Source organism: Alexandromys fortis, unplaced genomic scaffold, assembly GCF_014885135.2.
Source record: "Alexandromys fortis isolate MF-2015 unplaced genomic scaffold, M_Fortis_MF-2015_v1.1 scaffold_23, whole genome shotgun sequence".
NCBI classification, from domain to species: domain Eukaryota; kingdom Metazoa; phylum Chordata; class Mammalia; order Rodentia; family Cricetidae; genus Alexandromys; species Alexandromys fortis.
The window spans coordinates 7,712,364-7,739,790 of record NW_026067907.1 but is presented as its reverse complement, the minus strand read 5'-3'; the positions used below and the strand labels follow the sequence as shown (position 1 = coordinate 7,739,790).

Genomic DNA, 27,427 nt, shown 5'->3' with positions numbered 1-27,427 from the left:
ACAGAGGCCAAGAGGGAGAGTGTGTCCCGTGACGACAGAGGCAGAGATTGGAGGGAAAGGAAGAAAGATGAGGGTGACCATAGAGAGGCTAGGATGCTGCCCCTCGCTCAGAGGCTCGGGGAGGAGCCGCCAGGCACTGTGCTTTTAGAGGTCACCCTCCTTGCGTCAAGAGTGGGGGATGTAGGGAGGGGTGTCTGCTGTCCAGCCACCCGCCTGGTGGAGATTCATTGCTGTGGTCCGGGGAGTCGGAAGCACTTGAGGAAAAGGGAAGAAGCCCGTGTTTCTGCTCTTCCTCAGCCACGGCAGCAGGGTGGAATTGCACGTCATTTACCTTTTCTGTCCTGAGGGCTGGCGTTTCTGTAGTTTTTATCCAAGTAAAGTCTAACTGCTACTTTAGGAATTCATAAACAGGTGTCTAATGTTAACCAAGTCTCCTGTGCGTGTCTGCTCTGATCTCTTCCACGTTAGCCATGTCTTTCCTGGCCCTTGGTATTCTCAGAGACGGTCGGCTTCCTTAGTAAGCACAGGGACTGTGGAGAACCCTGCTTCCTGTAAAGCCTTCATGGCACACCCAGAATACAGAAATACCTCCTGTGCTCCAATTCACACCTTGCTGGGGGGTCCGAATGGCTTCTTTGTAGCTACAGCTGTGCTCTGTGGCAGAGGTCATCTGGCTGCAGACTGAGCATCTAGAGTCTTTTTCTATCCTTTCTTCCTCCTCCTGACCCCCACCCAGCAGCCCTCAAGCCCCAGAATATTGACCTCCACAACACCTCTAAAAGGAGCCATCCTCCTCCATCCCAGCCAGACTCCCCAGCTGTGAGCCAGGCTCTGGCGTCTCCCCCTCCTGCCGTACCCCAAAGCGCTACAGGTGTGAGCAGCTCTCTTTCCCCTCTCCAGGAGCTCATAGGCAGCACCAGGTCCTGCCATGTCCTGTGGGGACAGTCGTGCTGGGGACCGACCTTCCTCTGACTTCCTCATGCAGTTTCCAGCAATCACAAGGAAGCCTAAGTTCCTGAACTCATGACAACTTTTTATGTTTTGGGAAAATAGCGGGAGGAAACGGTAGTTGGTAAAGAGCTCTGGCTTCTCCCTCGGGTCTACACAGTACTTCTTCCTCAGCCCTCCTCTCCCTCACCCTCCTTTCCCCCACCTTTGTCAATTCTATTTACCGCATTCTTGTTGTGATGTTGTGAAAATGTCTATGTCTCTCAACAGGCTGTGAGCCAAATGAAGCCAAGAGCCCCATCATCTTTCTGTCCCTAACCTGGGGTGAAGCTTGGTGTCTGCAGCATGGTAGGTATGGGAAATACGTTAACATGACATCACTATGACCTAGACCTAGCAATCCCATTCCCATCAACAAACAAACCTGACATTTCAGCAAAGATTGATGTAAAGTTGTCTTCGATCTTTGCATCCAGAAAGAAAATAGGATGACATCACCCAAGCTTTTGAATAGATAGCACAGCTTATAAAGACAAGTGACCCCCACCTGCTCCACCATATGCAGTCATTACATTTTTGGTAAGTTCTTTGAGAACTGTCAGCTAAACGTGAAGGAAGATACCTTCTGGTAAGAACGCGGTGACCAGGCAGGCCACCCCAGCCACTATATTGCTTGCTGCAAAAGGAAGGCGTCGTCCAAGACGCTCGATGGTCAGAAGGATCAAGAGGGCTGCAGGCAGCTCCACGAGCCCCGAGATGAAGAAGTCGATGTAGAGGTTGCCTCCCACGATTCCCAGGCGCATGACGAGTCCTTGGTACACCACGGCGCTTGTGAACCTGAAAGACGAAGTGAGAGAGAATAGGGTCCGCGACCAGAAGGAAATGGCGCACTTGACCACCAGCTCCGAAAGTCAGCCCAAGTCAACTTACCAAGCAAACATCAGAATGAGTGTGCACTTCCTCATTTGCGGAGTCCTCACAAGGTCTAGAAAGGATGGGTTGCTAACTTCTTCATCTGTAACAGTGATCTGAACGAGAGGGACAGACTTCAGTACCATGTTATAGCAAGGTACACCTACATAGTGTAAGCGTGTGAACCGAACAAAATTAAAGTGATGTTCCTGGACTTCTGGGCCCTTCACAATTCCATCTTCAAAACTGGGCACAGAAGAGTTTGTCTTCCAGCATTTTCAGTAGGTCGGACCCACAGAGATGCAGTTAACTCAGGCAAATGTCTGAGGATAAACCCAGTACTGGTGCTAAGTTGTTTCAGATCCCGCTCCCCTTACGTCACCATGTACCTTTCCTCTCAGCACCCAGCTAACACCTGTTTCCCAGAAAACCTCAACGTAAGGGTATTATGCTGTTGAACTGTCAGCTTCACATAACCTAGAAACGCCTGTAAAGAGAGTCGTAGTGAGGGAATTTCGAGATCATGTTGGCCTGCAGACACACCAGTGCGGGGCTGTTTTGATGGCTAATCAAGGTGCGAAGATTCACTCTGAATGTTGGTGGTGATCAGAAAGGACGCCCAGGACCAAGCAAGGACTCATATATCCTGTCTTCTCTTGACTGTGGCTATGTCGTGACCAGCTGCTTGAGGTCCTGTCCTGGCTCCCCGGACTGATGGACTGTAACCTGGAACTGTGAGCCTGATAAAACCATTCCTCTCTAAGCGGTGCATGTTGGGGCATTTTTATCATAGCAGCAGAAATGACAGCAGAACAGAACCACGGAGGGATTTCCCTTTATGTTCTCGACTTCACCACTTCAGAGTAAGGCAAGGATACCAAGTAGAGGGTAGGCACGCACAGATGACAGTGATATAGTCAGGTCGTTATCAAGTGTTTCCCACAGCGTTTCTGTGCATTGTCTGAGGCAGGCAAGCACAGGAGAATGTAGGACACTGGGATCCCCATTTGATTTCGGTTTCTAGCCTCTCACAACAATGGGCTTGGCAGCCTAGTTCTCCCATCTCATATACGATGCTTAGAAAATGCACCATGTAACCTCAGGACCCTTAGTCTCCCACCTGCACCTAGATACATATACTCCCATCTCTGGACAATTTGATAGAAGGTTCCCAACCCCTGTTGTCAATGAAATTCAGCAAAAGTCAAGACCACAAGGACTAAATAGCAGAGGGTACAGGTCAGTATCTGACACCTGTATCCGGGAACTCCTCTCTTGTTGACCTCCCACACTGCTGTGGAGTGTGGAGGAGTCTTCTAACCATAAGCGTTCTATGGTTGGTGGCCATTTCCATGTGCGTTTTAAAGAACATCAAAATTAAAATGGAATCTTCCAGTTCAAACATGAAAAGGTTAATTCTGGCCTAAAATGATTTAGGTAAATTAGATTTGAGTCAAATCATTTAGATTTTTCAAAAAGGATCTTAATTTCAAGATGAAAATAACACGCAATAGCAGGATGTCTCCCGCATAGACACATCATGACCAGCTTGGCCGGGGCGTCTTTTTCCTTCAGGTCAGATTTTCCCACGAGTCAGGCTTGATTCTCCTCTCTCTTCAGCCCCGAGAGCCACTGACATCACTGCATCCACATCCTCACACTGGCCACCCAGCACACACCTGGAGTCCAAAAGTTAACCTCTGGTGTCATTCCTTAGGAGGCATTCACCTCATTTTTCGAGAGAGCATCTCTCATTGACCTGGAGCTCAAACATAGGCCTCCCAACCAGAGTCACAGGCACACAGCACCAACCCAGCTTTTTTATGTGGGTTCTGGGCATGGAGTTCATGTCCTCATGCCCACATGATAACTACCTAGCTGGTTTTAAAAGAGGATATATACAGGAAAAAAAAAAAGAAGAAGAGAAAAAAAATCACCATAGTCTCCCTAACTCATAAGAACCATGATACTGATTAAAAGTGTAGGTTGATCATCTCATTCATGGTTCTTATTTTGGAAAAAAATCCTTTACTTCCCTTAATTCAGAGACACCCAAAGGAATCTAAAAATGACAAAATAGTGGGCCCAACTAGATTTTAGCAGACACCCCACATCCTCAGGGAACCAGACTGAGAACGCAGCTGGCTGTTCAGGGTGGGGAGAGGGATAAGCAGAGTTTTAATGAGTCACCCAGACCCTGGCTAGGACACCTCTGAACCCAGCTGGGTCTAGACTTCCAGACACATGAGCCCGTCCTTATTGTCCCAAAGCATTTAAATTGGCTTTCTGCCACTTAACGGCCAAAGCAGAATTATCTGAAGACTCCAACCCAGAACAATCGCTTGCTTTGACCTCTGAATATTTTGGGCAAAATAATTTTATTGTTAAAACAACCGCTTCCATATTTTAATTCACTCGGATTCCAATTCTCTGTAAACATACTTGTTTCAGTGTAAAATTCTTGAGATTTGGGACAAAGCAGGGACTCAACTCTGCTTTTCCAAAGCCCAGGTTTAATGTGTAGCTGTATAATCACCTGCGGGGCGACTACGAACTCCCCGAAACAAGGGAAAGTAATCAGTCACAACACGGTCCTTCCCTGCTCAGTGAATGGAGGGATTAACAGTACTGCCAGGCAGGTAAGTGGATCCAGCTCATCTCTGATTTACTAGCAGCGTCTCCGCAGTGACGCAGATATTCTGAAAGATGACCCACTTTCTGGATGTCCAGAGACCTCGAGAGACTAAGAGCCGTATCCTGGATGGAACATATCCAGTCGCGTCCTGCCAACTCATGAACACAGCGTCTGGGCTACTGCTCTTTTACAGAACACCTCCCTCCATAGCTGTGATTCTTTTCTACTGCCAAAAGGTGCTGGACTCTTGCCTAGTCTGAGTCAGAAACAAAAGACCTGAAATGCTATTCCAGATTGTTGCATATTTTTTTTAAAAATGCATTTTAATAAGACGTGGCCTCTATACACTAAAACCCAGCAATTTAAAACGGAGCCCTCTGAGAATTCTGATGGATCCATGACCACCTAACAATGACTGTGCCTACAACATGGCGCATGCCCACGATTCCCAAGTTCCTTCATGATTTCCCCAAACTCTGGATGAGGGTAGCCCTTATCTGCTCCCTGATGGAACAACTTTGCTTTCTTTAGAACTTCAATAGACACAGAATCTCTTCCACACCATGGTTGCCACTCTTCTTTGTCACACCTCTGTGGGTTCCAAGTGGGACAGGCCCTGCTTTGCCACAAAGGGCAGGGAGTTGCTTGTATAATACTTGTCTGTTTAGAGGCTCAGTGCTTAGCAATGCTCTCTTCAAGAAAGGTACCACCCAAGGCTCAGCTATGGATGCTGGCCTCCTTGCTTCTCAACAAGGTGAAGAGCCACTTGCTCTAACCATCCCCCCGACCGCCTTTCCATTCTGCCAAGGTCTCATAGACCATCAACAGGGAGAGAGGCTATGTTAAAAAGAGTATTCTGTGATTAGCTCAGGTGCCTTTATAACTCTTCCTGGTTCCTTTCTTCAAGGTATATTTCTTCGAAGTGAATTTTCAATTTAAATTCACCAAGAAAGACCAATAACCATGTCAAAAAAAAAAATGATGCTCAGAGCCCCCCAGATGGAGAACTACTTTCCGGTCAGAAAACACACCCAGATGGATTAGGCTAGTGCTGTGATATTTGGCTCACAATATGTATATTTTTCACTCCACACGTTATTGGGGCACCATGAGCGTGGTTTTCTCTTCAGCAGTAAAAGGAAGCTAATACTCTATGATTTTGAAGATTCAGTTGGATGCTTATGTATATGTGTAGATACATGCTCATGCATGCCGGATGCTATTAGTCTTAGGGTTATTTTTTAAAAAGTAACATTTAAAAGGAATTACTTGTAGGGGATAATTCGCTCACCGCTTACTCAGCTACTGCTGTCACACAGACAGATACACCTAAATGCACCGTGACACGAACGAAGCCCTTCCCAATGAGAACTGCCATCATCCATTTTTAAAACTTGCATTTTGATGCAGTATTTTTAATATAACAGCTATATTTTTTATCAGTTTGTCACCATTGACATATCAGGCTGTAAGGTGGGTGTGATTATCTTAAAATGTACACACAACTAGTGTGTTCAAGAGACTTGGTACAGGGAGTCAACCACCAGCTCCACTGTACCCAAGGGCTCACTAAGTACTGCCCTAGGCCTCAGATCTCGGTCTACATTTCAGGTTCCTTGGGAACTAGTAGAAGAAACTGAGTCAATGAATAGTTCCAGTTCATCTGCTGACTCCTAAGCCTTAGCTCTTCCCGGAACCCTGGGTTTAGAAGAGGTGTTGGTCCCCCAGGCTCAGGAAGGAATAACACGGTTTATACGCAGGATCTGCTGTGGGCAGGAGAAGGGCACAGGGCTGGTGGCTGCATCTGTAGCCTTACAAATCATTTGGTAGTTCTCAGTAGGTAATGTACAGTTGAGATGGCCATGAGCCCTTCACCATCACAATGTATCCAATGATGATGTTGTCATAGGTTGACTACAGGCCCCACCCTCAAGAAGCTCCTATTTTCTAAGTCAGTGGGAATCAATGGTTGTTTGAAGATTTGAGGTTTACTTATTTGAGTGGTCAGAAACCACTTCAAAGCTAAACCTCCAAGTCTTAAAGAGGAAGAGGGTTTGTAGGTGCTGGAAGGGTGACCAGTGACTGCTGGGGGATACCCAGGGTCTTTCACATACTGTCTAGTGCGTGACCCCATTACTCAGACATAGGCAAGCCCCAGAAACATCAGAAGTTCTGGCATCTGACATGAAAGAGCTTCAGCCAACTCCTGGGCAGAAGAGCACCGCCTGTTCCCCGTAAAGAGAGCAGGGTGCTGAGCTTCCTGCAGTCCACACTGTCTGCTCTACATGAAGAGAGCGATATGCCAAACTACTCACAGTATATCCTGCTTGCTCTCCATGAAGCAGAGTTGCCAAGCTACCTGCAGTACTTTGAGAAACTTAGAAAATATCTATTAAACTAAAAATGAGGGCAAATAGAACATCTACTATGTGAGAGCACATAAAGAAATGTCCGTGTTGACCCTTATTCCCAAGGCTCAAGGAGAAAGGGGAAGGAGGGGTGTAGGAGGCAAAGGGTCAGGACACCTGCTGAAGACAGTGTCGTCTACATGTGGCACCCATGAAATCGCAACAGCATGGCTGCCTAAACAAGACCTGAGAAAAGACAACCACAGCTGACGCGCCAACCTGGATGGGGGAAATCTCACAAAATCCCGCCACTAGAAGAGGCGCTATACACTGCCGAGAGAGAAGGGGAATGTGTCCGCTCCAGCGAGAAGCTCCTGTAGGTTAACCAATCCCAAGCAGCCAGCTCTAAGTCCACATACACACGAACAACACTAAATGAACTCAGTAGATTGTGTGTGTGGTGTGGTGTGTGTGTGATGATTGTGTGTGTGGTGTGGTGTGTGTATGTGGTGTGTGTGTGCGTGGTGTGTGTGTTTAACAACAATACTTAAAGAATAGGAAGCCATGGATTTGAGAAGGGGTTGGGAAGGAATAAGAGGAGAGGTGGTGAGGAAATGATACAAACACATTGTATCTCTTTAATAAAGCCTACAGTTTTTTTTTTTGAAAATCATCCACAACAAGGAAATATCTATGCCAAGATGTTTAGGGATGACCATTGCTTATCAAAATTAAGGATGAACTGTAGTCCCCAGGACCAGGGCTGCACAGTAAAACTTACGGATGAGCCACAAAGGTGAGCTGCCTAGTAGTTGTGGCACAAATGGTAAAGATAATAGGTGAAATTGATCACTCTGATGTGTTTTATTGGCCATAATCTAGTCTAATGTTATCATGTCCAAATGAAGTCACTTATGAGGCATTTGTACTGTTTTAGAGCAAATCTTTGCAATTTACCACGCAGTTTTCTCTTATGGTAAATTTTAGAACGAACCAATTGATTCACCCCCCCCCCCACGCATGTGAGGCTAGAGGCTATGGTACTAGACAGCGGGCACTGACACCCTAGACCTTGGGATCTTCCTCAGGTCCTCTGCGGCTAAGATCTACTCTGAGAGCTCGTTGGCCCTGAAGGAGTCTCTGTCTCCACCCGTGTGACTGGGCATTCTGCACATGCTACAGAACCACCATGGTGGCTCCCATCTGAGGCCCCCCAGAGACCGGCTGCTGCCACAGCCTCAGCGAAGGCCCAGCGCTGTGGCTATGAGTCACTTGTGGATATATTTCTTCACCTTAGAAACAAAGCTGGGGACGTTTTTTATTTTTATTCTTTCCTAGGCGCGTTAATGAAAGAAGTGTCTTTCAGGGAGCAGGAGACGGCACTCACTTCCAAAACTCTAGCGCTCAGGAGACACAGGATGTGTGGGAGACAGGGTTTGGTGTCACGGGACTGAATCAGACATGGTAGGGAACTTGCCAGGAGCACCCATGGATGCTCATAACCACCATGGAAGCAGAATTGTTCTCCATGTCAAAGCTCAAGAATGCCCAGTGTCGGAACTGAGTTGACTTCTGTTCTCTTGCATACTAATATTTGAGATGCCAAGAAATTTTGTTTTTAAAATATATATAAACATAATCATATTTCTTCATTAACATCATATGAAATATAATGCCTCATAAAATAAAATAAATAATGAAAGCACTGGGTTTTTTTTATTACAACTTGTTTCCATTCTTACTTGGAAAATGGAAAATAAAAATCCATAACAAAAAACAAAACAAAAAGAATGTCCAGTGTCCTCAACAACAGTAGCCCACATGGATACACACAGACTTCAGTTCTGGATAGGCAAACTGGGTAAGACGCTAGACAGGGAGTGTCATTTGATACGGAAAGAGAACAAAGGCACCATGAAAAAAGTAAAGCAAGCCGTCTACTACATATAAAATTCAACAGCCCAAACCCACGCCATCACGATTCCCATCATCTCTACTTCTTCATATCCCAATGCACCAGGAGTCACTCCTGAGAATTTGGTCTTTGATGTCTTGGTAGGTAACAACCAGATTCTGTTCATGAGTGGATGGCGCCCACTCCACCATCAGGTTCTCTCACACGGGGGCAGGGGTAATAGCATTGCAGGACGAGGGTGACGAGGGCAGCAGGCCACTGCCCACACATCACGTGGGGCAAAGGTAGTGGGACACAGTCCAGGATGGTGTTCTCTAATAGCTGGAGGTGAGGGGGTGCTGGGGGCTGCAATCGCCTCACAGGAGGGGTTGGGACTGTCTAAAGAGAGAAAGTGGCCTGAGGTCAAGCGCCCACACATCAGTTCTTCAGTTCTCTCACAATGCCGTGACTTCTCGGCCATGGTGGACTATAGTCTGGACTTGTGAACCAAACCCTTTCCCCTGAAGCGGCTCCCAGCCAGGCATTGTCTCACTACAGTGGGACAACCCAAGACAGGACTGCTCCCTGGCGGCTCAGGCAGCTGGTCTATGCCTCAGCTGAAGCTGCACAGAAGTGTGCGCTAAAGCCATCGAGAACTGGAATCCAGAAAACCAGGTTAGACTCAGAAATGGAGAGGGTGCAATCACGTGTCTGCTTCTTACCTGGTCCTCAAATCGGTTCAGCGAAGGAACAGGAGGAGCCATTCCTCTGTCCCATCCTGGACTCGGGTAACTGTACCAGCACAGAGATGCGAGATCTAACTCTATTCTACACCTGAGAATAAGTAACAGCCACCAAATGCTCTCACAGGGGCCACCGAGGTCTCTTCAGAATCACCTCCTTTTTTAATGTTTCATTCGGGAGTGCCGAGAAATTACCCAGGAAATTCAGGTATGGCTGAGGAGTGTGGAGATCAGTTTACATGCTCCACAATGGATGTCCTAGTCCTTTGATGAGGGCTCCTCAGTCCTTTGATGAGGGCTCCTCTTTCTGGGTCTCGGTTTTCAGACTATTCTGGATACAGTAACTTACTGTTTACCAGTGTATTCTTGTCACTCAGAGCAGAACCTTTCCTAGGGGAATAGGAGACGCTTGAATGTGCAAGCCACCTTGGGGTTCCAGATTGGAACTGTACTGAAAGGGGAGTGTGGCATTTGGTAGGATCTGCATCATTATAATATGTGACATCATGCTGCACCTATCCCTGCCTTTATGAGCTGTGACTTGATTTATTGCAAACACATAGATAGATTAGCTTTCATAATTAATAATTATACTGTCCAAGATTTCAATTTGAATGCCTTTCTCGCACATCCAATACGGAGCCTTGAACCTACCCTGAACATGAGGATGAACCAGTTACAGTGTGTGTTTCAATACATCTGTGTTTGTGAGAAAGCCTCTGGGAAGTTCTGTTCATCTGGAGTTTTCTAATGTGTTCAGTTTTTAATGTGAAAAAGATTTCATTACAGCAATTAGTAACCGACTTGTTGAACTTGAGAGGTTAGTTATCTTTAGAACATGGAGTATCCCCAAGAAAGGAGACTGTAAGCAATCCTGCGTGAGGTAGTTGTATATTTCACACAGCTGACAATTGAGCAGGTTGTTCTGAATTTCAGAGTGAATACATGAACTGGCTTTTATAAGCTGTCTAGGTCAGGTCCCAGAGACACGCTTAAGACTTGAGGTTCCATATGCTTCTGGAAACACTTGAATAAATGTTTAATCTCTTCTTCTCTCCATCTGACAAACATAATCATGACAATATCCATCCAAAAAGTCTTCCCCAGCCTCCTTCAAGATCTAGGCCATTTGAGGCGTGTTGACCTTAGTAAAAGCAGGAAAGGGAAACCAAGATTCTCCTTTGAGAGCTGATGAAGCACGTAAAAACTCAGTGCCTGATTAGCATAAAGAACTCATCCTTAAGGCCAGTAAATGATCAGAACATAATCAATGTGGGAGTTAATCAAGGGTGCTTAGAACCTATCAAGGATTCTAAGCTAATCAAGTCGATGGGATTTGACTTTAGTTTTTTTTCTAAGAACAAGTCCTACCTTGAACATTAGTCACCTGGGACAAAGTTCAGCAGTTAAAGAAGATACAAACATGTCCAGGTGCCCCATGTGTGCATCCAGGTGTCCTGTGTGTGTATCCAGGTGCCCTGTGTGTCCAGGTGCCCTGTGTGTGCATCCAGGTGCCCAGTGTGTGCTTCCAGGTGCCCTGTGTGTGCATCCAGGTGTTCTGTGTGTGTTTCCAGGTGCCCTGTGTGTGCCCTGTGTGTGTTTCTAGGTCAGCAATTTCAATCCTGAGTATGAGGACTTAAGGTGAGGTTGGCAGGGATTATGTTCTACTTTCTGGTTACTGAGACCATTTACATATCCAAATGCTCTAATCACACCCTGTTCTTTAGTAATTATTCACTATGATGGCACTTCCCTTCACCTGAAGAAACACACATTTATGTCAGACTCCAGTGCACCATACAGACAAGGTCTGAATGCCAATGACTTGTGCACCCAAGCAGTGTATCCACAGCAAATAGAGAGCTGGTCCACTGGCCTAGCCACGTGACCCTTCTAGAGCCTCTGGGACTGAATTTACATCTGCTAGGACACAGGCCTGTGAACAAAACTGTTGCAACCACTCACCCAGGGGAGATCCTCTTGGCCTCCTCTCCATGGCTGTCTCTGGGGAAGGTGACAAGAATTTGCTATCACGTGAATAATTTCTCTAAATAGGAAAAAAGTCCTTGGTTCTGGCCAGTTTCTTTCCTTCCTTCCTTCCTTCCTTCCTTCCTTCCTTCCTTCCTTCCTTCCTTCCTTTCTTTTTGTTTTTTATTTTAAATTTTTAAATTCACTTTACATACCAACCACAGTTCCCCCACCTCCCCTCCTAACCCATCGTCCATCCATTCCTCAGAAAGGGTAAGGCCTCCCAAGGGGGAGTCAACAAAGCCTTCTGGCTAGTTTCTCAAGAGGCCCTAAGTTGTCTTCTTCTTTTTTTCTGACAAAGGATTTAGAGATTTCTTCTCTTAAGATTTTCTTTATTCAGACCCTTGAAAGAGACAAGTTCATCACGGTAAAAGGAAAGCTCTCAGCCTCCCTTTCTACATGGGTGTTAAGTTGTATTTTCCTCCTTCCACTAACACTGAATTCAAGTGAGGAACACACACCATGGTCCATATTACTTGTTCCTGCTTCTGAACTGAGTATCAAACCAGGTCCTGTTGTCAGGAGCAGGAAGGACCATGGTCAGTGCCCACATGCTACTATGTCATCAAACCATTTAGTCATGGATCACAGGAATCTTGAACTCAATTCTTCTCAGAGAACAGAGGATTTTATTCCAGGAAAATCCAGCATCCGGCACCTTGCTTGCCAGCTCCTGGTGGACCCCAAGAGATTAGTTTTGATGTGCTTGTTCCTGGGATGTGTAGTAAAAGTCCCTTCTGGGGTGTCTACATAGTAGAGACTATCTTTGTGCACTGATATTGCCTCCAGCTCTGTAGAGTACAGCAGATTTCACCTGCTCACCCGGACACATCTCTACGAAGAGTTCATGAAGAAAGGTATTCATCTGGGTGGGTCAGAGAGCAAGCAAGCAGTGTCGTCATGGTAACTAAAGCTTGGGGCTGTGAACCACTGTAGATTTCACCTGCTCACCCGGACACATCTCTAAGGAAGAGTTCATCCGCGTGGGTCAGAGAGCAAGCAAGCAGTGTCGTCATGGTAACTAAAGCTTGGGGCTGTGAACCACTGTGGAGTGCCCACCAGAGACAATGCAGTGCAGTGCCGTGGAGCCTGGAGACTGTGCTCACCCTCACACCACTGGACAGCGCGTTCCCAGAGAGGCACCACAGGAGGAAGCCCAGGGATTTGGATCGCAGAAATGGATTTTGCAGAAAACACAGGGGCTGGCCAGATGGCACGGGAACAAGACCCTTGAAAGAGTCAACTGTCTTTCTCACAGTATGAACATGAAGACTCAAAGACAGGATTAGAGTGCTCAAAACCAGAAAAGGGAAAGGAAAACATACCCCCCCCCCTCCGTTCCATTAGGCAAAGACCCAGAATGAAAAGAATTGAATTAGGAACTTTTGCAATTATCAGAGAGAGAAAAAAAAAGAACAACCAAACCAAACAGAATAAAGCAACCCTGTGGCCTTCATTCATCTTGTTTTGCATTTTAGTTTGTTGGTTGAACCAGGAGGGACTGGGTTGGACCAGAAGCTGGCAGAGGCTTGGGGAGTAGAAGGGACTCCAGCCCCTAAAGGACAAAGCCAAGGTCAGCTATTGAGGAGGAACAAAGGGCCACCCCTGACTTGCAGATTACACACCGGGACAATGAATGGCCACCAAGTGTGCTGTCACCAGGTGGAGCTTGGAACTCAACCCACGCACCTGTCTGCCAGTGAGCTTCGCCAGGCTCTGAGAGCATAGGAAGCGAGAAGGGAAAGATTTTCATTCCTGGCTCTTCCAAGTAGAAAAAAACTATTGCTTGTCAAGTTTGGGGAAGGAGCATGGACATTCTGTCTTGCTCTGGACATCACAGTTGATCAGTCTTCATGGCTATTCCATAATGTTTTCAGTCAGTCAACTTTCCTACCGAATGCAGCATTGTCTTAGCTTCAAAAAGTTAAAGACGTGGGAACTGAAGAAATTCCTGCAAACACTGTAAAATCCTGTAAGGCATTCACAGGGCTCAGACCACTCTCCACAATCTGAAGTATGTCACGCTAAACCATGGCTAAAAGGCCTGCTTTGTGTTGTGCATCAAGTGTCTCGATATTTTTCATGCATCCAGGAACATCTGAGTTAAAGTGAGCGTGACGGCGTGTATGCTAAAGCTGTCAATGTCAGACAGCCTTGCAGGGATAGGAGAATTCCCCACGGAATGTTCCCTCTGTGAGGTGAGGGGGTGCAATGTCAGCTCTGGGTGGGTTTCCGGGAGTGTCTTTCCAATTCCTTCACTGTTTCATGCTCATCCTAGATCTGAAACAGGCCAGGCTTGGAAACCCTTCAGCAGTTCATGGGAGAGCACTTGTATCTCAGCTCGGAGTCAACAACTAAACAATACAATTAAAAGCCCAGTGCAGGGATTCTCCAGCAATTTCTATGGCTCAGCAATTAGAGCACACACCACTTTCCCAGAGGACTTGAATTTGATTCTCGGCACCCATGTCAGGCAGCTCACAACCAGCTGTAACTCCATCTCAGAGGAATGCAACATCTCCAGCCTCTGCAGGCACTGCATGCACATAGCTCTCTCCACACAGACACAAAGTTACAAGTGAAATAAACCTTAAAACGGCACAAAAACTGGACTAAAATACCACACAGCCCCGATGGGCTCCACAGACTCCAGAAACACTATACAGCTCTGTTCTGCGAAGAGCAAAGGTTATGGAGACAAAAATTGTCCTTTGGGAGACATATCCATGCTGCTGCAGAAAGGGACTTCCCAAGTATCCTCAAACTGGAAGGTCCCTTCCCTCAGCAACATTACTGTCCATGCAGCGGGCCACTAACATGCAAGAGCGAGCACAGGGCTCAAGAGCCACAAGTCTGTCTAGGAACTGAGATGGTTTTAACCTTTCCCGTTGGGATCTTTGATATTAATCATGAGCCCAAAGAAATCCTTTGGGGATGAAGAAGCTCAAAAAATGTCCAAACATTCTACCTTGGGAACGTCCCAGGAGCGTGTCTAGGAGAGAACGTGTGTTGATAAGCTGTAGGTTAGCTACCAGCAACGAGCTCACAAAGAAATTATAACCAAGTCTATGGGTTGGTTGGTCCAGAGTGGCATAAAAACATCACTGACAAGCATGGACCTTCAGTCCTGTGGTGACTGAGGCTTTGTCACCTACAATTGTAACCTGCTACATTCTCAGAGAATTTTTCCCATTTGGGGAGAGGCCGGGATTTTAGAAGGGAGAAAATCATGAGGATAAAGGCATTTAAAATCCCCCAGTCAAACCTGCTGCCACAGCTACTACCTATGGGGTCCAGTCCAGCTCAGGGCAGTGGCAATGGCTGTTCTTTCAGCGTAGCAGTGAGCTCCTGGTAAATAAGTCTGCCTCACACCCATCAGTCGACTAAGTATAAACTAATCAGCATTTGCTTAGCTCACACGTGTGGGTAGACCTGGAGAGTTCTGGTTTAGTTTTGGGCAATTGTTGCTGAGGCAACTCTACTCCAAATTCTTTCAGGATCCTTTGGGACCATCAGGTAAGCCTGGGAATATTTTCCTCTTATCCTTGGATGAAGTCCAGAGATAAGGCCCAGCCACACAAACATTTTCAAGCCCCAGCTGCACCGCCTGGCAATCTGCCCCAAGCTAAATCACAGCATCCAGCCCAGGGGGCAGGAAGAACATCTCTCCTACAGCGAGGGCAAAGCTTGCATCAGCACACCCAGAATCAATGAACCAGAAGTGTTTTTATCATATGGAAATGTGGGAGAAGATAGGAGCACTTCCCAGCAGTAAGCTGCCCTACCTCCATTAAAAGCCCTCTGGAAAGCCTGATGTGTGCTGACCCCTCCTCCTCTGGTAGCTGAAACAGTGCTGTTGTGATCCACAACAGTGAACTCGAACTGTGTGTAGACAACACCCACCCCTCATCTCTGCAGTTCAGAGACACATTGAGTACGTGGTGGTTTCTAAGGAAACAGTGAAGTCCTGGCCACAGTCCACAAGGCAGTTCACTCCAAAGTGTGACTCTGCTCATTCTGAGGCTCTCCAGGGACGGCACTGATTCAGGATGTGCTGTCCTTGTGGTAGGTGGGAGAGCAAGGGAGCAGCAGAAGTCCATGCCTGGTAGAGAGCTCTGTCCTGAACCAGCAGAGCCCAGGTGAGTTGGGAAGCTGAGCCTGACACAGGGTGGGTGACACAGGATCACGTTAGGGTCGAGTGGCAACGGACACAGCTAGCAGGTATGTTTTTACAGGGAGGTGGTGTGGGAGGTCCTCTGTCTATGTGTTGCTTTTATTGGTTAATGAATAAAGAACTGCTTTGAGCCCATGGCAGGGCAGAGCAGAGCTAGGTGGGGAAAGCTAGGCTGTATGCTAGGATAAAGAGGGCGGAGTCAGAGAGAGGCCATGGAGCCATAGGAGACAGATGCTGGGAACTTTACCCGGTAAGCCACAGCCACGTGGCAATATAAGGATTAATAGAAATGGGTTAAATCAATATAAGAGTTAGCCAATAAGAAGCTAGAGCTAATGGGCCAAGCAGTGACTTAATTAATACAGTTTTTGTGTGATTATTTCCGGTCTAAGATAGCCGGGCAGCCGGGAACCAACAGGTGGCTTTCTTCCAACAGGGAGGGTGTAAGCAGTTGGAATACTACCAATCTACCATGGATAACACCTTTTTATGATAAGAAAAAAAAACGTAATAGACCCAGTTTTCTATCACTCACTGATAGACCGAGCCTGCCATTATCAAAAGTGCTTGTCCACTTCTTCTGTCACCCCAAGCATGCGGCACCTGGCCCTATCCTCAGGTAAGTGCTGGTGTTCAATGCGACCGTTCATAGCCTTCACGTGCATTCAGTTCTCCCACATAAAACTCCCAAGTGTCTATCATGTAAGAGTGGGAAGTTAATTGAGTCATCTCTAGCCAGGTGTCAGACAAGAAACGACATGTTATAAACGGTGGGAAGTAAATGCAAACTGATACCAAAGGAAAAACTCAGTTCCTGGAATATGCTAGAACCTCATGAGCAAAGCAAAGGAGGTGGCCAGTTCTTTCATCTAGGGGTCATGCGGGGCAGTGGGTGCCGCTGAAGACACTGGGAGAGCCACTATGCTGTAGCTGTGCCCTTGCTGTAACAACTGTAGATGCACTAAGATTTCATCCCTATTTCTGAGTACATCTTAATAATTATAGCACACAAATGCTGAAAGTCAGAGGATGGCTGGTCTAGCTGTGCAGGCGAATCCTTCATACGCACCGCTCACCGCTGAAAATCCTCCCCGCCCGCGGATTCGCCCCCATTTCTACAGACCACACACCTGTCGGGGCTTCAGTTCTGTTCTCAGTGGACATCAGTCACTTTGTGTTTGGGGCACCTGCGCTTTTGTTTTGTGCTGCAGGCTGTTTCATCAACAAAGCCAGGCCCAGCCAGGAGCTTGGGGCCAGGAGACGAGTGCCATTCATCTGAGGTACAAGGGAAGGCAGTTCCGTGGAAGTGAATACAGCCAAACTTCCCGACACTCTTGAACAGAAGCGCGGCTGTGACGTCCACTGTTTAGAACAGCACTGTGTACTGATGGAAGTGAGATGCAGGTAATGCTGGTGTCTGCGGTGAGGACGCAGACACAAGGTTTCAAGGCGGTCCTGACATTGACACCGGCAACACTTACTTAAGTGACTGACATAAGAGTGATTGATGCCTGCAGTGCTTATCAAAGCACATACGCTAGGATAGGACCCTGCTTTGATTTTGGTGTCAGAGGCCGGCAGCCTGTGGTGCTGGTTATTATTCCTGGGCTATCATAAGAGGTATTTTGTACCTTATTATGCTTCATGGGAATTGAGGAGCATTCTAGATAGGAATCTGTGGTTTGTTCTAAATTTAGCCCAGGGTTTGCACTGAGAATGTTAATTCCTTTTTTTATTATTATTATTTTATTTTAATTTTTTTTGGATTTTTTTCGAGAAAGGGTTTCTCCGTAGCTTTTTGGTTCCTGTCCTGGAACTAGCTGGAACTAGACCAGGCTGGCCTCAAACTCACAAAGATCCGCCTGCCTCTGCCTCCCGAGTGCTGGGATTAAGGGCTCACGCCACCACCGCCCGGCTAGAATGTTAATTCTTTGAGTTGATGTAGAACAGTTGATGTAAAAAGGTTTGTAGGGCTAGTGAGATGGCTCAGCGGGTAAAGCGTTTGCCCCACAAGTGTGAGGACAAGAGTCTGATCCCTGGCGTCCACGTAAAAACTGAGCAAGCACAACATCCTATCTATAGTCACGGTGCTTGGGGACAGAGACAGGGGATACTGGCAAATCAAACGGAAAACAACCAAGGAAGACATCTGGCATCAAGCTCTGGCTTCCACGCACACAACTGCAAACACATGCGTGCACATGTATGCACATTGCACACAGGCCCATGTAAAGGGAAGGATGTTGATAGCATCAATTTGAAGACACATTTCAAAACAAAAAGAACAGATGGTTCCACAGAGAAGGCTGTAACTCAGAAGGTGAGCCTGAAAATGCTACCAAACTAAACAGCAAGAAAATGTCAGAACGTGCAAGACAGATAGAGGATCCAACACAGGAAGCCTCATCTGCCCAAGATGGGGTAACGTGAGCATCAATAGGACGTGACCAAAAATAGCCACGAAGCTCTGAAACATACGCAGTTTGCCAAAATTAAGGAGACCAAAGGATGCAACTCACTGGACACCGTTAGAAGATTTTGAGGACCAATCCACTCCTTGGGAAAGGAAGAGGTAAGCATGCAGCCTTCCATCCCTAGACTACTATATGTAAGGGCAACCAAAAGCTGGTAAGAAAACTTAGCATCTATATAAATATCCCAGGAATAAATGTAGCCATAAGGATGAAATGAGAATAACTCGTCTGCAACTCTTGATGAACTAATCCACCCAGACAATGGTTGCCAGTCGCACCATCATTCCCAGAGAGACAGGCAGGAGAGCAGATATCTCTGATGGAAATGTACTGAGCCACTTAAGAAGTAGGCTTGCCAAAAATATCAAGCCTGAACTCAACTAAAGTCTAGTTCTAGCTACTGAAAGGGAATACAAAGACAGCCGATCATGTTCATGGGTTCTTAGAAATCAATAAGCTATGTTCAACCTTCTGACATCGCGACAGGAAGTTATCATCTTCAGAGAATGGGGCAAACAAGTGACAAAAAAATCACACACACAGCTCATAATATTTTAACTTTAGAAGTTTTCCATTAGAGACATTCATAGTTCTCCTTTGACCACAGGAAGCCCACGTGCTACAGGTCAGACAACTTTGCTTAAATAAAAACTGCTTAAGAGTCTTCATCCTCAGAGATGCTTAGAAAAGCAACAGAAGACAAACTTATGGAGAACTCAAAGAGATTGTCTTCACAATATCTAAACACCAGGAGACACCAATTGGGGTATGGGAAACACCACTTTGCTGTTTGATACTAGCTAGATATCTTAGCTCCTTTTCCCATTGCTGTGATGAAATACCTTAGGGCAAAGACTCATGGGAAGAAAAGGGTTAATTTCACTCTCAGTTCAGGGTTGCAGCCTACCATGGCAGGGAGGTCACAGCAGCTGGAGTAAAAAAGAGCAGGTCATGTCACTTACATCCAGTCAGGTGCAGGTGAATTAATGCACTCGATGAACCAATGCAGGCAAGTACTCAACTTATTCTTTCCATTTGACACAATTGGGATCCCCACACGGGGCATAGTCCTGCCCAAATTAACACAGTCTTCTCCCATTAATTGAGGTAATCAAGACAGTCCCTCACAGACGTTCTCTGAGGCTAACCTTCATCTAGACTATCCCTCACAGGTGTGCCTGGATGCGTGCCTCCCGGGTGTGCAACTGGCAATGCTTAATACCACCATAGGTAACTGTGTCTAATCATTTCTTCTTAGAGTAATGATATCAAAGTCATATTTTGGATACCCCCACTTTCCCGATTTGCTCATCCCCAGCCGTTGGATTGCAACTCTGATTATTTGAGTCTGAGTCAAATGAGTATCTCTATCACTATCCACTCATCCATGCCCCGAGGACAGCACCTGTGATCCCAGAGTTGCATCAATACGTTTATGCTTCTATATCTGAGAGATGCTATAAGATGCAGCCAGGTTAGTATTCCAGGGAGAGGACAAGGTAGAGCAGAGAAACCTCAAGATTGATCACAAGCCAGCAATTTAAAGGGTCTATATGATACATGGACAGAGATTTATCAACCTATTTTTCCTATTTTAATATGCTTGAAATTTTCTCTATTAATCTCTTGACCTGTAGGAGCTAGAGAGATGGCTTAGCAGTTAAGAGCACTGGCTGCTCTTCCAAAGGACTCAGATACAATCTCCAGCACCCATGTGGCAGCTCACAACTATCTATAACTCTGATCCTGGAGGATCTAAGGCAAAACGCTGACAGTGGAGCTGGGATACCATAATACATTCCTTAGGGAAGCCAGTCTGGTTTGGGATGGAAACCCCTTGCCTATTTGGCTGTACACGAGAACCATGATGACTCAGAAGCCACAGCATCCAAGTTCAGGATCTCTAACAAGCACGGTCATGTAGAACGCTAATCTCTCCCCTGCTAAAATGATCATCACTGGGAGACTGAGCGCTGGGAGATGCACTGTGGGGGGCAACACATCTGTCCACCCTTAGATGGCTCCAGTATCTCATCTCATTGGCCCCCAGCAGGCAGCTGTGCTTTCTCAGGCCTCACAAGCCTTGATCTGGATCTTCCACCCTGGGGACCATGTACGCAATGTCTTCAGCGTGCTGCTAAGTGGATGGCAAAAATATTTGCTCAGCCATTAACACAGAGGGCTGGAGAGATGACTGAGTCAGTCAAGTTCTTGCTCTGCAAGCATTCAGACCTGAGTTTCATCCCCAGAACCCAGGCGAAGAAATGTCAGGCCTGTAACTGTAGCTTTGGGGAGGCAAAGGAGAGTGGATCCCTGGAGTTTTCTGGACAGCCAGCCTAACCTCTTTGGAAACGTCCAAGTCAATGAGAGATTCTGATTCAAAAAGCAAGGTACCTGGAGCCACAAGAGCAACATCTAGGGTGTGTCCTCTGACACCAACATGCACACATGATGTGCACCCATATACACACATGTATACACACTTATAAAATCCTAAACACACGTAATCATAACCTTAACCCAGCTGTGAAGACCTGCAGCGAGATAAAGGGAGGCTGGCCGAGTGGTGGATGACTTCTTCCCCATCCCAAATGTCCCTTCAAAGAGCGACAAGAAGGCAAGAATAAGCATGTCTTAGTGGTTCAGGAGTGGTTCACAAGAAGGCATTCTCTGTTCCTTTTAGTTCCAAAGTGGGGAGGTTGGGGGTTAGGGGTGGGGGTGGGGGCAGGGACAGAGTCATCTAAAAGGTGTTTGCTAAAGAAGGAGAGGAGAGAAGAAAGTAAAGGGGTGGGGAGAGAAAGGAAGAAAGAAAGCAGGGAAAGAGAGGGAAGGGAATGCTAAGTCTAAAACTGAAATACTGCATTATTGCTCAAGACCTTGTGTGAATGACTAGCATTTCTAAGGCTGCCTTAGAAAACACATCTACAGACACGGCTCAGTGGTGGAGCACTGTCTTGGCGAGAGAAAGACTCCCAGTTTGATCCCAAGCCTACATGGGTGGAAGCGAGGGGGAATAAGAATAACAAGAATAGCAGAACCCAATTCAAGAAAGACTCAAAAGTCAAAGAAAAAAAGCCAGTAACTTTTATAACCAAGGTGACTGAGGGGACACTATTCATCTATAGTAAAGAACAATGGTTCAAGCACCTCAGAGTAACTAAAAATGATAGGTGTTTAATAACACCTAACATCATATCATACTATATAATATTATATGCGATAATATTAAATGCTATACATAATAGCATATTATATAAAATAATAGATTAGATGCTAAATATTATATATTGAATATATTACATATGATAGCATGTAATATATGATAATATGCATGCATAATTTTAAGAAGGAGAATAAAGCACAGAAGTCATAAAGAATTACTCTGCCCAATTTAACAGTTTATTACTAGTAATGAGTGGCATTACCTCCGAGTAATTTGGTGAGAGGTATTTCCCGTTGCACTTAGCCACATGTCTTAGGATCTTCAAAGCTTTTTCCCCTTGCTTCCGGGTGATCAGCCAGCGGGGAGATTCAGGAACTACCCTGGTAAGGGGGGAGACGTTTGAATTAGGTCAGAAATCTGAAAACCCAAAAGCTCATGAGTCTTTCTAGCCAACAGGATCTTGCAGCAATCAGCTTACAAGTCAGGACACTTCTCAGAATTGAAGACAGGCTCTCAGAAGTGGATTTTCTTTGCAAATTTACAATGAATGGGAAACAGGCTAACTTGGCTATAACCCCCCCTCAAAAAAACCCCAAAAATATTTCTCCACAGTTCAGGGAACCCTACAGTACTATGTCTCTGGTTACAAATATGAAAAGGATTAGGGCTTAGTATGTATCTAGGAGAAGACAAAATCTTCCCTTCTTCATGGAGCCTGATTTACCCATACATTAAAATTCAATGAGGGGAATAAATTACATTTGCCCCAGTATGAGTCAAGTGCATACATCTGGAACATCTTGACAATCTATTTCTCTGACATTCTCAACCTCTTATTCATCAGAGAATGTTAATTTGCTTACTGGATTTTTTTATCATATTTAATCTTCATGGCGAAATATCGAGTTTGTTACTCCATAATTCTCATGAAAGTATTGCAAAGGGATAAATCATAATGCAATCACCTAGTCTGGAATTTTGTATTGGGGTATTTTACTATTTGCAATGGCCACTCTTAGTCAAGCAACCAATAATCCCTACAAGTTGTCAAAATTGTCTACTAACTCCCTAACCACGGCAATCTGGAGAGTTAGGAAATCTTCATTTCAGAACTCATTTCTGCATTGGCTTGGCATCTGTTCATGTGCAATAGGATCAATGCAATGATGACCAAAATCATATTACCAGTAATAAAGGAGGAAGAGGAAGCTGGGCAGTGAGATGGCGAGCTGGATGCCCTGCCAGCTGGGCGTAAAGTAGGCAATCCCAGGGAGGAGGATTATTCCAAGCGTGAAGAACATCTGGATCACGATTCCCACAATCCTCCTTTGTTTTGAACCTACTATCTCTGTCACTGGAGGAAAAACAGACACAGACGATTAGGGGAATTCTCAGTCAACTCCAAAACAAACAGACTCGACACCTGTTAAAAATCTTCCGGCATTGTTGGACTACTCCAGAGCCCAAGGACATGGGGGCTTCCATATGTGCTGAACTTCTGAAGATGGCTCTCCGGGTACCCAATGTGTGTTTTTCCCAGTTTTTTTTTTTTTTTCTGCCCTAATTCTTGGGCTTCCAAGCCAGCACCCTCTGAGTGTGGCTGAGGAGGGCATGGAACACCTATGCTGGTTTTAGGTCATCTCACTCTAGCTGTCGAGAAGGTCATTGCCATTATCAAACCAAACACAGCAAGCTAGCTCACCCGTATCACTGTAACACTAAGGATATGTAAATTATAGTCCCTCTTGGAGAATTACCATGGACATCAGACTCTGCCCGTACTTTCCACCGCCCCAAGACAGTTTAGATTATGCATGTTGTTTGACTTTTCATGTATGCAACAGATCTCTAAAATCCACCTGGGAAATGTGTTGCTGGAAACCCGACCTCCTCTGCACTTTCCCACTAAGTGGTTTTTTGTTCTCATCATCCTGCTGGCTGCCTTGCGGCTGCCCTAAGTTCACAGTTTTGAACATCCACATAGATTTGGGTCGTGTTAAAAATGCCACACACTTCAGTCATCCCTCTGTTCCAGCCAGTAACTCTCAGTCTCTACTTGTGCCCACTCTCCTTTTCCCACCATAAAAAGAGCTGCAGGTATCTAAAGCGCCCCTGCTAGGGTCTCCCACAGTAGTCGTGGACGGGATTGGAAATCCGAGCATCTGAGACAAGACTGTCAGATGAGCTTTCTAATTTCCTTGCTCATAAATCCTCCACCACTTAAAGCAGGTGGCTGGTTTGCGCTAGAATCAGAGCCAAAGGGAGCAGCCTGGACCAAACATAAGCAAGGGACAGAGTTTCATATTCTCTATCTGGTTCCCATTTTAAAACAGCCCCCAGTCTCTGCAGCAGCTGGAATCCCAGCCCAAGTCCTCCACCTGCTTGAGCACGTGTTGCAATGAGGTCTCAGGGATTTCGTTGTGGGAATGCTGAGCTAGACTCCCGCCCCCTCCGAGCCCCGCCCCCTCAAGTTCTCACACAGAGGAGTGGTTGCAACAAAAACAATTCTTACCAATCACGAAGCAGGTCATCCACGCCCCCTTTCCAAACACGCCTTGCAGGAAGCGGAAGATGACAAACACAGAAAAATTTGGCGCAAATGCCACCACGACCCCTGTGACGCCAACACCGAAACAGGATATTAAGTAAATAAGTATCCTGCCATACCTTCATGAGAAAGAGAAGAGAAGAGAAGACGTGGTCTTCAACACAATGGAAATAGAATGAGACAGGATGCAAAAACAAACAAACAAACAAATCAGCATCCTCTGTAGCCCACCATCGCAGTAAACAGTGTTGATAATATATCTAGGAAACCAGAGGGAAACAATTGGAACTCATCTCTGCAGGGACATTACGAAATCAACAGCCCACAGCACATTCTTTGAGACCGAATAATTCCCAGTGGGGACCCTCTCTGCAATGCTGTTCTTGCAGTTTCCCTGCTGGCCTGGTCCTGACATTTGCTCTCATTTCTGTGGGTGGAATCTCAGGGAGGTGGGGGCAGAATGAAGCAGCCATGTACGTTACAGAAGTCTCCACTTCAATCTTGCCTCATCCAGGTACCAGTCCAGGAACTTGGGCAAACTCCTCAGTGCTCCAAGACTCAGGTTTTGTTTGTTCCCCAGTCACCCCTTTTTTTGCTAGTGATGGGTAAAGAGGAGAAAATGGGGTTGTAATGTGAAAACTATAAAGTTCAATCAATGTGTGTTGTTATTGTTGTGTGTGTGTGTGTGTGTGTGTGTGTGTGTGTGTGTGTGTGTGTGTTTCATAGAACTATAGCCAAATAGCTCAGACAAAGGGACAGGGTGCTGTGGCCAGTTCCCCAGTCTGTTGTGAGCTGATTCCCACGGTGTGCCAGGTGACTGGCTGACAGGAGCTCATCCTCAATAACCTATAGGAGCTTTCCTCCTGTGGTATTTTCCTTATAAATCTTTAGAACATTCTTACTTCTGTGTCTTTGCATTAAGGGCCAGGCCAGGAAGGAAACAGCCTTAATGTAGCCACATGTTTCAAAAGTCAACTCCATTTTTTAAAACAGCTTTAGGTTCAAACAGAATTTAAGCAGAAAAGACAGGGTTCCCATGCACCCCTCCTTTCACACATGCACACTTGCCCTATCACCCACCCCCCATTGAGTGAGCCGTGTGCCACAATAAGTAAGCTTAAGGTGACATATTGTTGCACAAGTCTAGTTTACACTAGGCTTTCGAGTTCCATTCTCCAGTGCCAGGGATCAAACCCAACCCAGGACTTTGGACAAGCAAGGTCAAAGCTCTGCCACTGAGCTACACCCACCCAAGGTTCACTGCTGTGTTGGACAGTCTGTGGGACACGCTCACATTTCCACATCACACAGAAGAGTTTCACGTCCTTAATTCCTTGCTGGTAGGAACACAAAATGATGTGACCCATTATTAGTTCTTAGTGGTCACTCTGCATCCCAGGCAACCACAGACTTTTCTATAGGAATCGTACTGTTTGAAATCTTTTCAGACTGGCTTCTTGAATGCAGCAATGTGGGCTTTAGTTTCCTCTATATCTTTTTTAGGGTTCCTAGCTTGTTTCCTTCAGGTGTGGAGTAATATTCTACTGTCTGGACAATGGGTCATCTATCCATTCACCTACTGAAAAACATCTTAGCTGCCCCCAAATGCTGGCAATTATGCGTAAATCTGTTGTACAGTCCCCATGAGAGTTTACATGTGGATGTAGATTTTCAGCCTTATTGGGTAAATACCAATACTGTAACCTCTGGTCCTGTGCATTTCGGTTTGCAAGAAACTGACAAGCTGGCTTCCCCTCTGCTGCGCCATTATGTGTCCTACCAGCAAGGAGCAACCGTTTCTGTGGTTCCACACACTTGCTAATGTATTATCCCCAATTTATTTAGTTTGAAAATTGCTACATGTGTGGGTGTTTTACCTGCAGGTATCTCTGCAGCATGTGTGTGCAGTGCCTGCAGAGGCTAGACGAGGGCATCCTATCCCCTAGAACTGGAATTACAGCTGATTGTGAGCTGCCATGTGGGTGCTGGGAATTGAACCTGAGTCCTCTGGGAGAGCCACCTCTCCAGCCCTTATTCTGTGTTTTGGCATCTGTGTTCATGAAAGCTGAAGGCAACAAGGTTTTATTTCTTCTAATATGTCCTTCTGGTTTAGGCAGTAAGGCAGTACTGACGTCACAGAACAAGTTAGGGAGTATTTCTTCACCCTTATCTTCTCTTAGAAATGGAGACAACTGTGTATGATTTATTATCTACACAGTAGAATTTACCTGCCCCAAATCTGAACCTGGTACTTCCTGCTTAGTAAGGTTATTCAATATTGACTCAATTTATTTAATATACATAGGCGTATTAAAAGAATTCACTTCTTATGTGAGTTCAGGTGGGTTATGTATTTCAAAGAACAGGTCCACTCAATCTTGGTTGTCAAATCTGAGGCCACAGAGTCATTTAAATTGTTTCTTTATCATGTTTTTAAAGTCTTTGGGATATTAAACCATCATTAATTTGAGTCCTATCTCTTTTCCTTAGTTGGTTTATCTAAAAGGTTATTAGATTTCAGGGCTTTCCAAAATTCAGCTTTTGAAGATATTAATTTTCTCTATTGACTTATTGTTTCCAATTTCTTTGATTTTTTATTCTAATTTGTATGATTAACTTTCTTCTGTTTATTTAGTATTTAATTTGGTCATTTTTGTTGCTGTTGATACCTAGTGCATAAATTCAGAGCGTGGGTTTTAGATAAATCTTATGTTCTAGTAAGAATCTCAATGCAGTAACCTCCCTTCTGCATTGTTTTTGCTGTGCCCATAAATCAGATACATTGCTTTTTTCTTCACTGTGTGCAAAGTATTTTAAATTTCTCTTGGGATTTCTTCTCTGTTAGCAGAAGTACAATGCTTAATTTCCAAGTATTTGGGAATTTCCAGTTTTTTGTTACAGATTTATTGTTTTGTTTCTTGGAAACCAAAGATTAAATGTGGTATGACTTTCTAGTCCTTTAATTTTGTTAAAAATGTATTTTATGGCCCAGAAAATAACTTTATTAATGTCTCACATGTATTTAAGAAAAACTTGTATTTTGTTGTTGTTGGATGATGTGGTCTGTAGGTGTCCACTATATCCAGCTGACTGGTGGCATTGCTGAATTCAGTTACATCTTGATTATAATATTCTGTTGGCTGGATTTTTACATTTTGGATACAAAGTATTTGAGTCTTCAACTCCAATGAGGAATTCATCTGTTTATCCTGTGGTTCCATCAGTTTTTCCATCCTGTATTTTGATACTCTGTTGCTAGGTACATATATGTTAAAGATTGTTGTGTCTTGTTGAATAATTATAACTAACCCCATGTTTCCATTATGAAGCTTATCCTTCCTAATATCAATATAATGAGTCCTATTTTGTTTTGGTTATTCTTGGTGTGGCATGTTTCTCCACTCATTTACCCTCCACTGCATGCATCTTTACAGATAAAGTGAGTTACTTATCGGCAACTAATTGCTGGGTCTTCTTCTGATCCACTCTGAAAACTTGTGTTTTGTTGTGACTGGGTCTTGGGGTGGGTATAAGCTCAAGTTAATAGAGTGCTTGTCTGG

At 45.3% G+C, this 27,427-nt stretch overlaps 1 protein-coding gene across 1 annotated transcript in view; it reads right to left on the bottom strand.

Annotated features, from left to right (window-relative positions):
• The window catches only part of Slc22a3 (solute carrier family 22 member 3), an 86,676-nt gene that overhangs the window by 12,983 nt on the left and 46,266 nt on the right, over nt 1-27,427 (bottom strand). The window contains exons 3-7 of the mRNA XM_050135900.1: nt 23,832-23,986; nt 22,505-22,673; nt 21,582-21,699; nt 1,879-1,976; nt 1,571-1,785 (exon numbers count right to left, since the gene is read on the bottom strand). Coding sequence (XP_049991857.1) covers nt 1,571-1,785; nt 1,879-1,976; nt 21,582-21,699; nt 22,505-22,673; nt 23,832-23,986 — 755 coding nt within the window. The remainder of the gene's footprint in view (nt 1-1,570; nt 1,786-1,878; nt 1,977-21,581; nt 21,700-22,504; nt 22,674-23,831; nt 23,987-27,427) is intronic.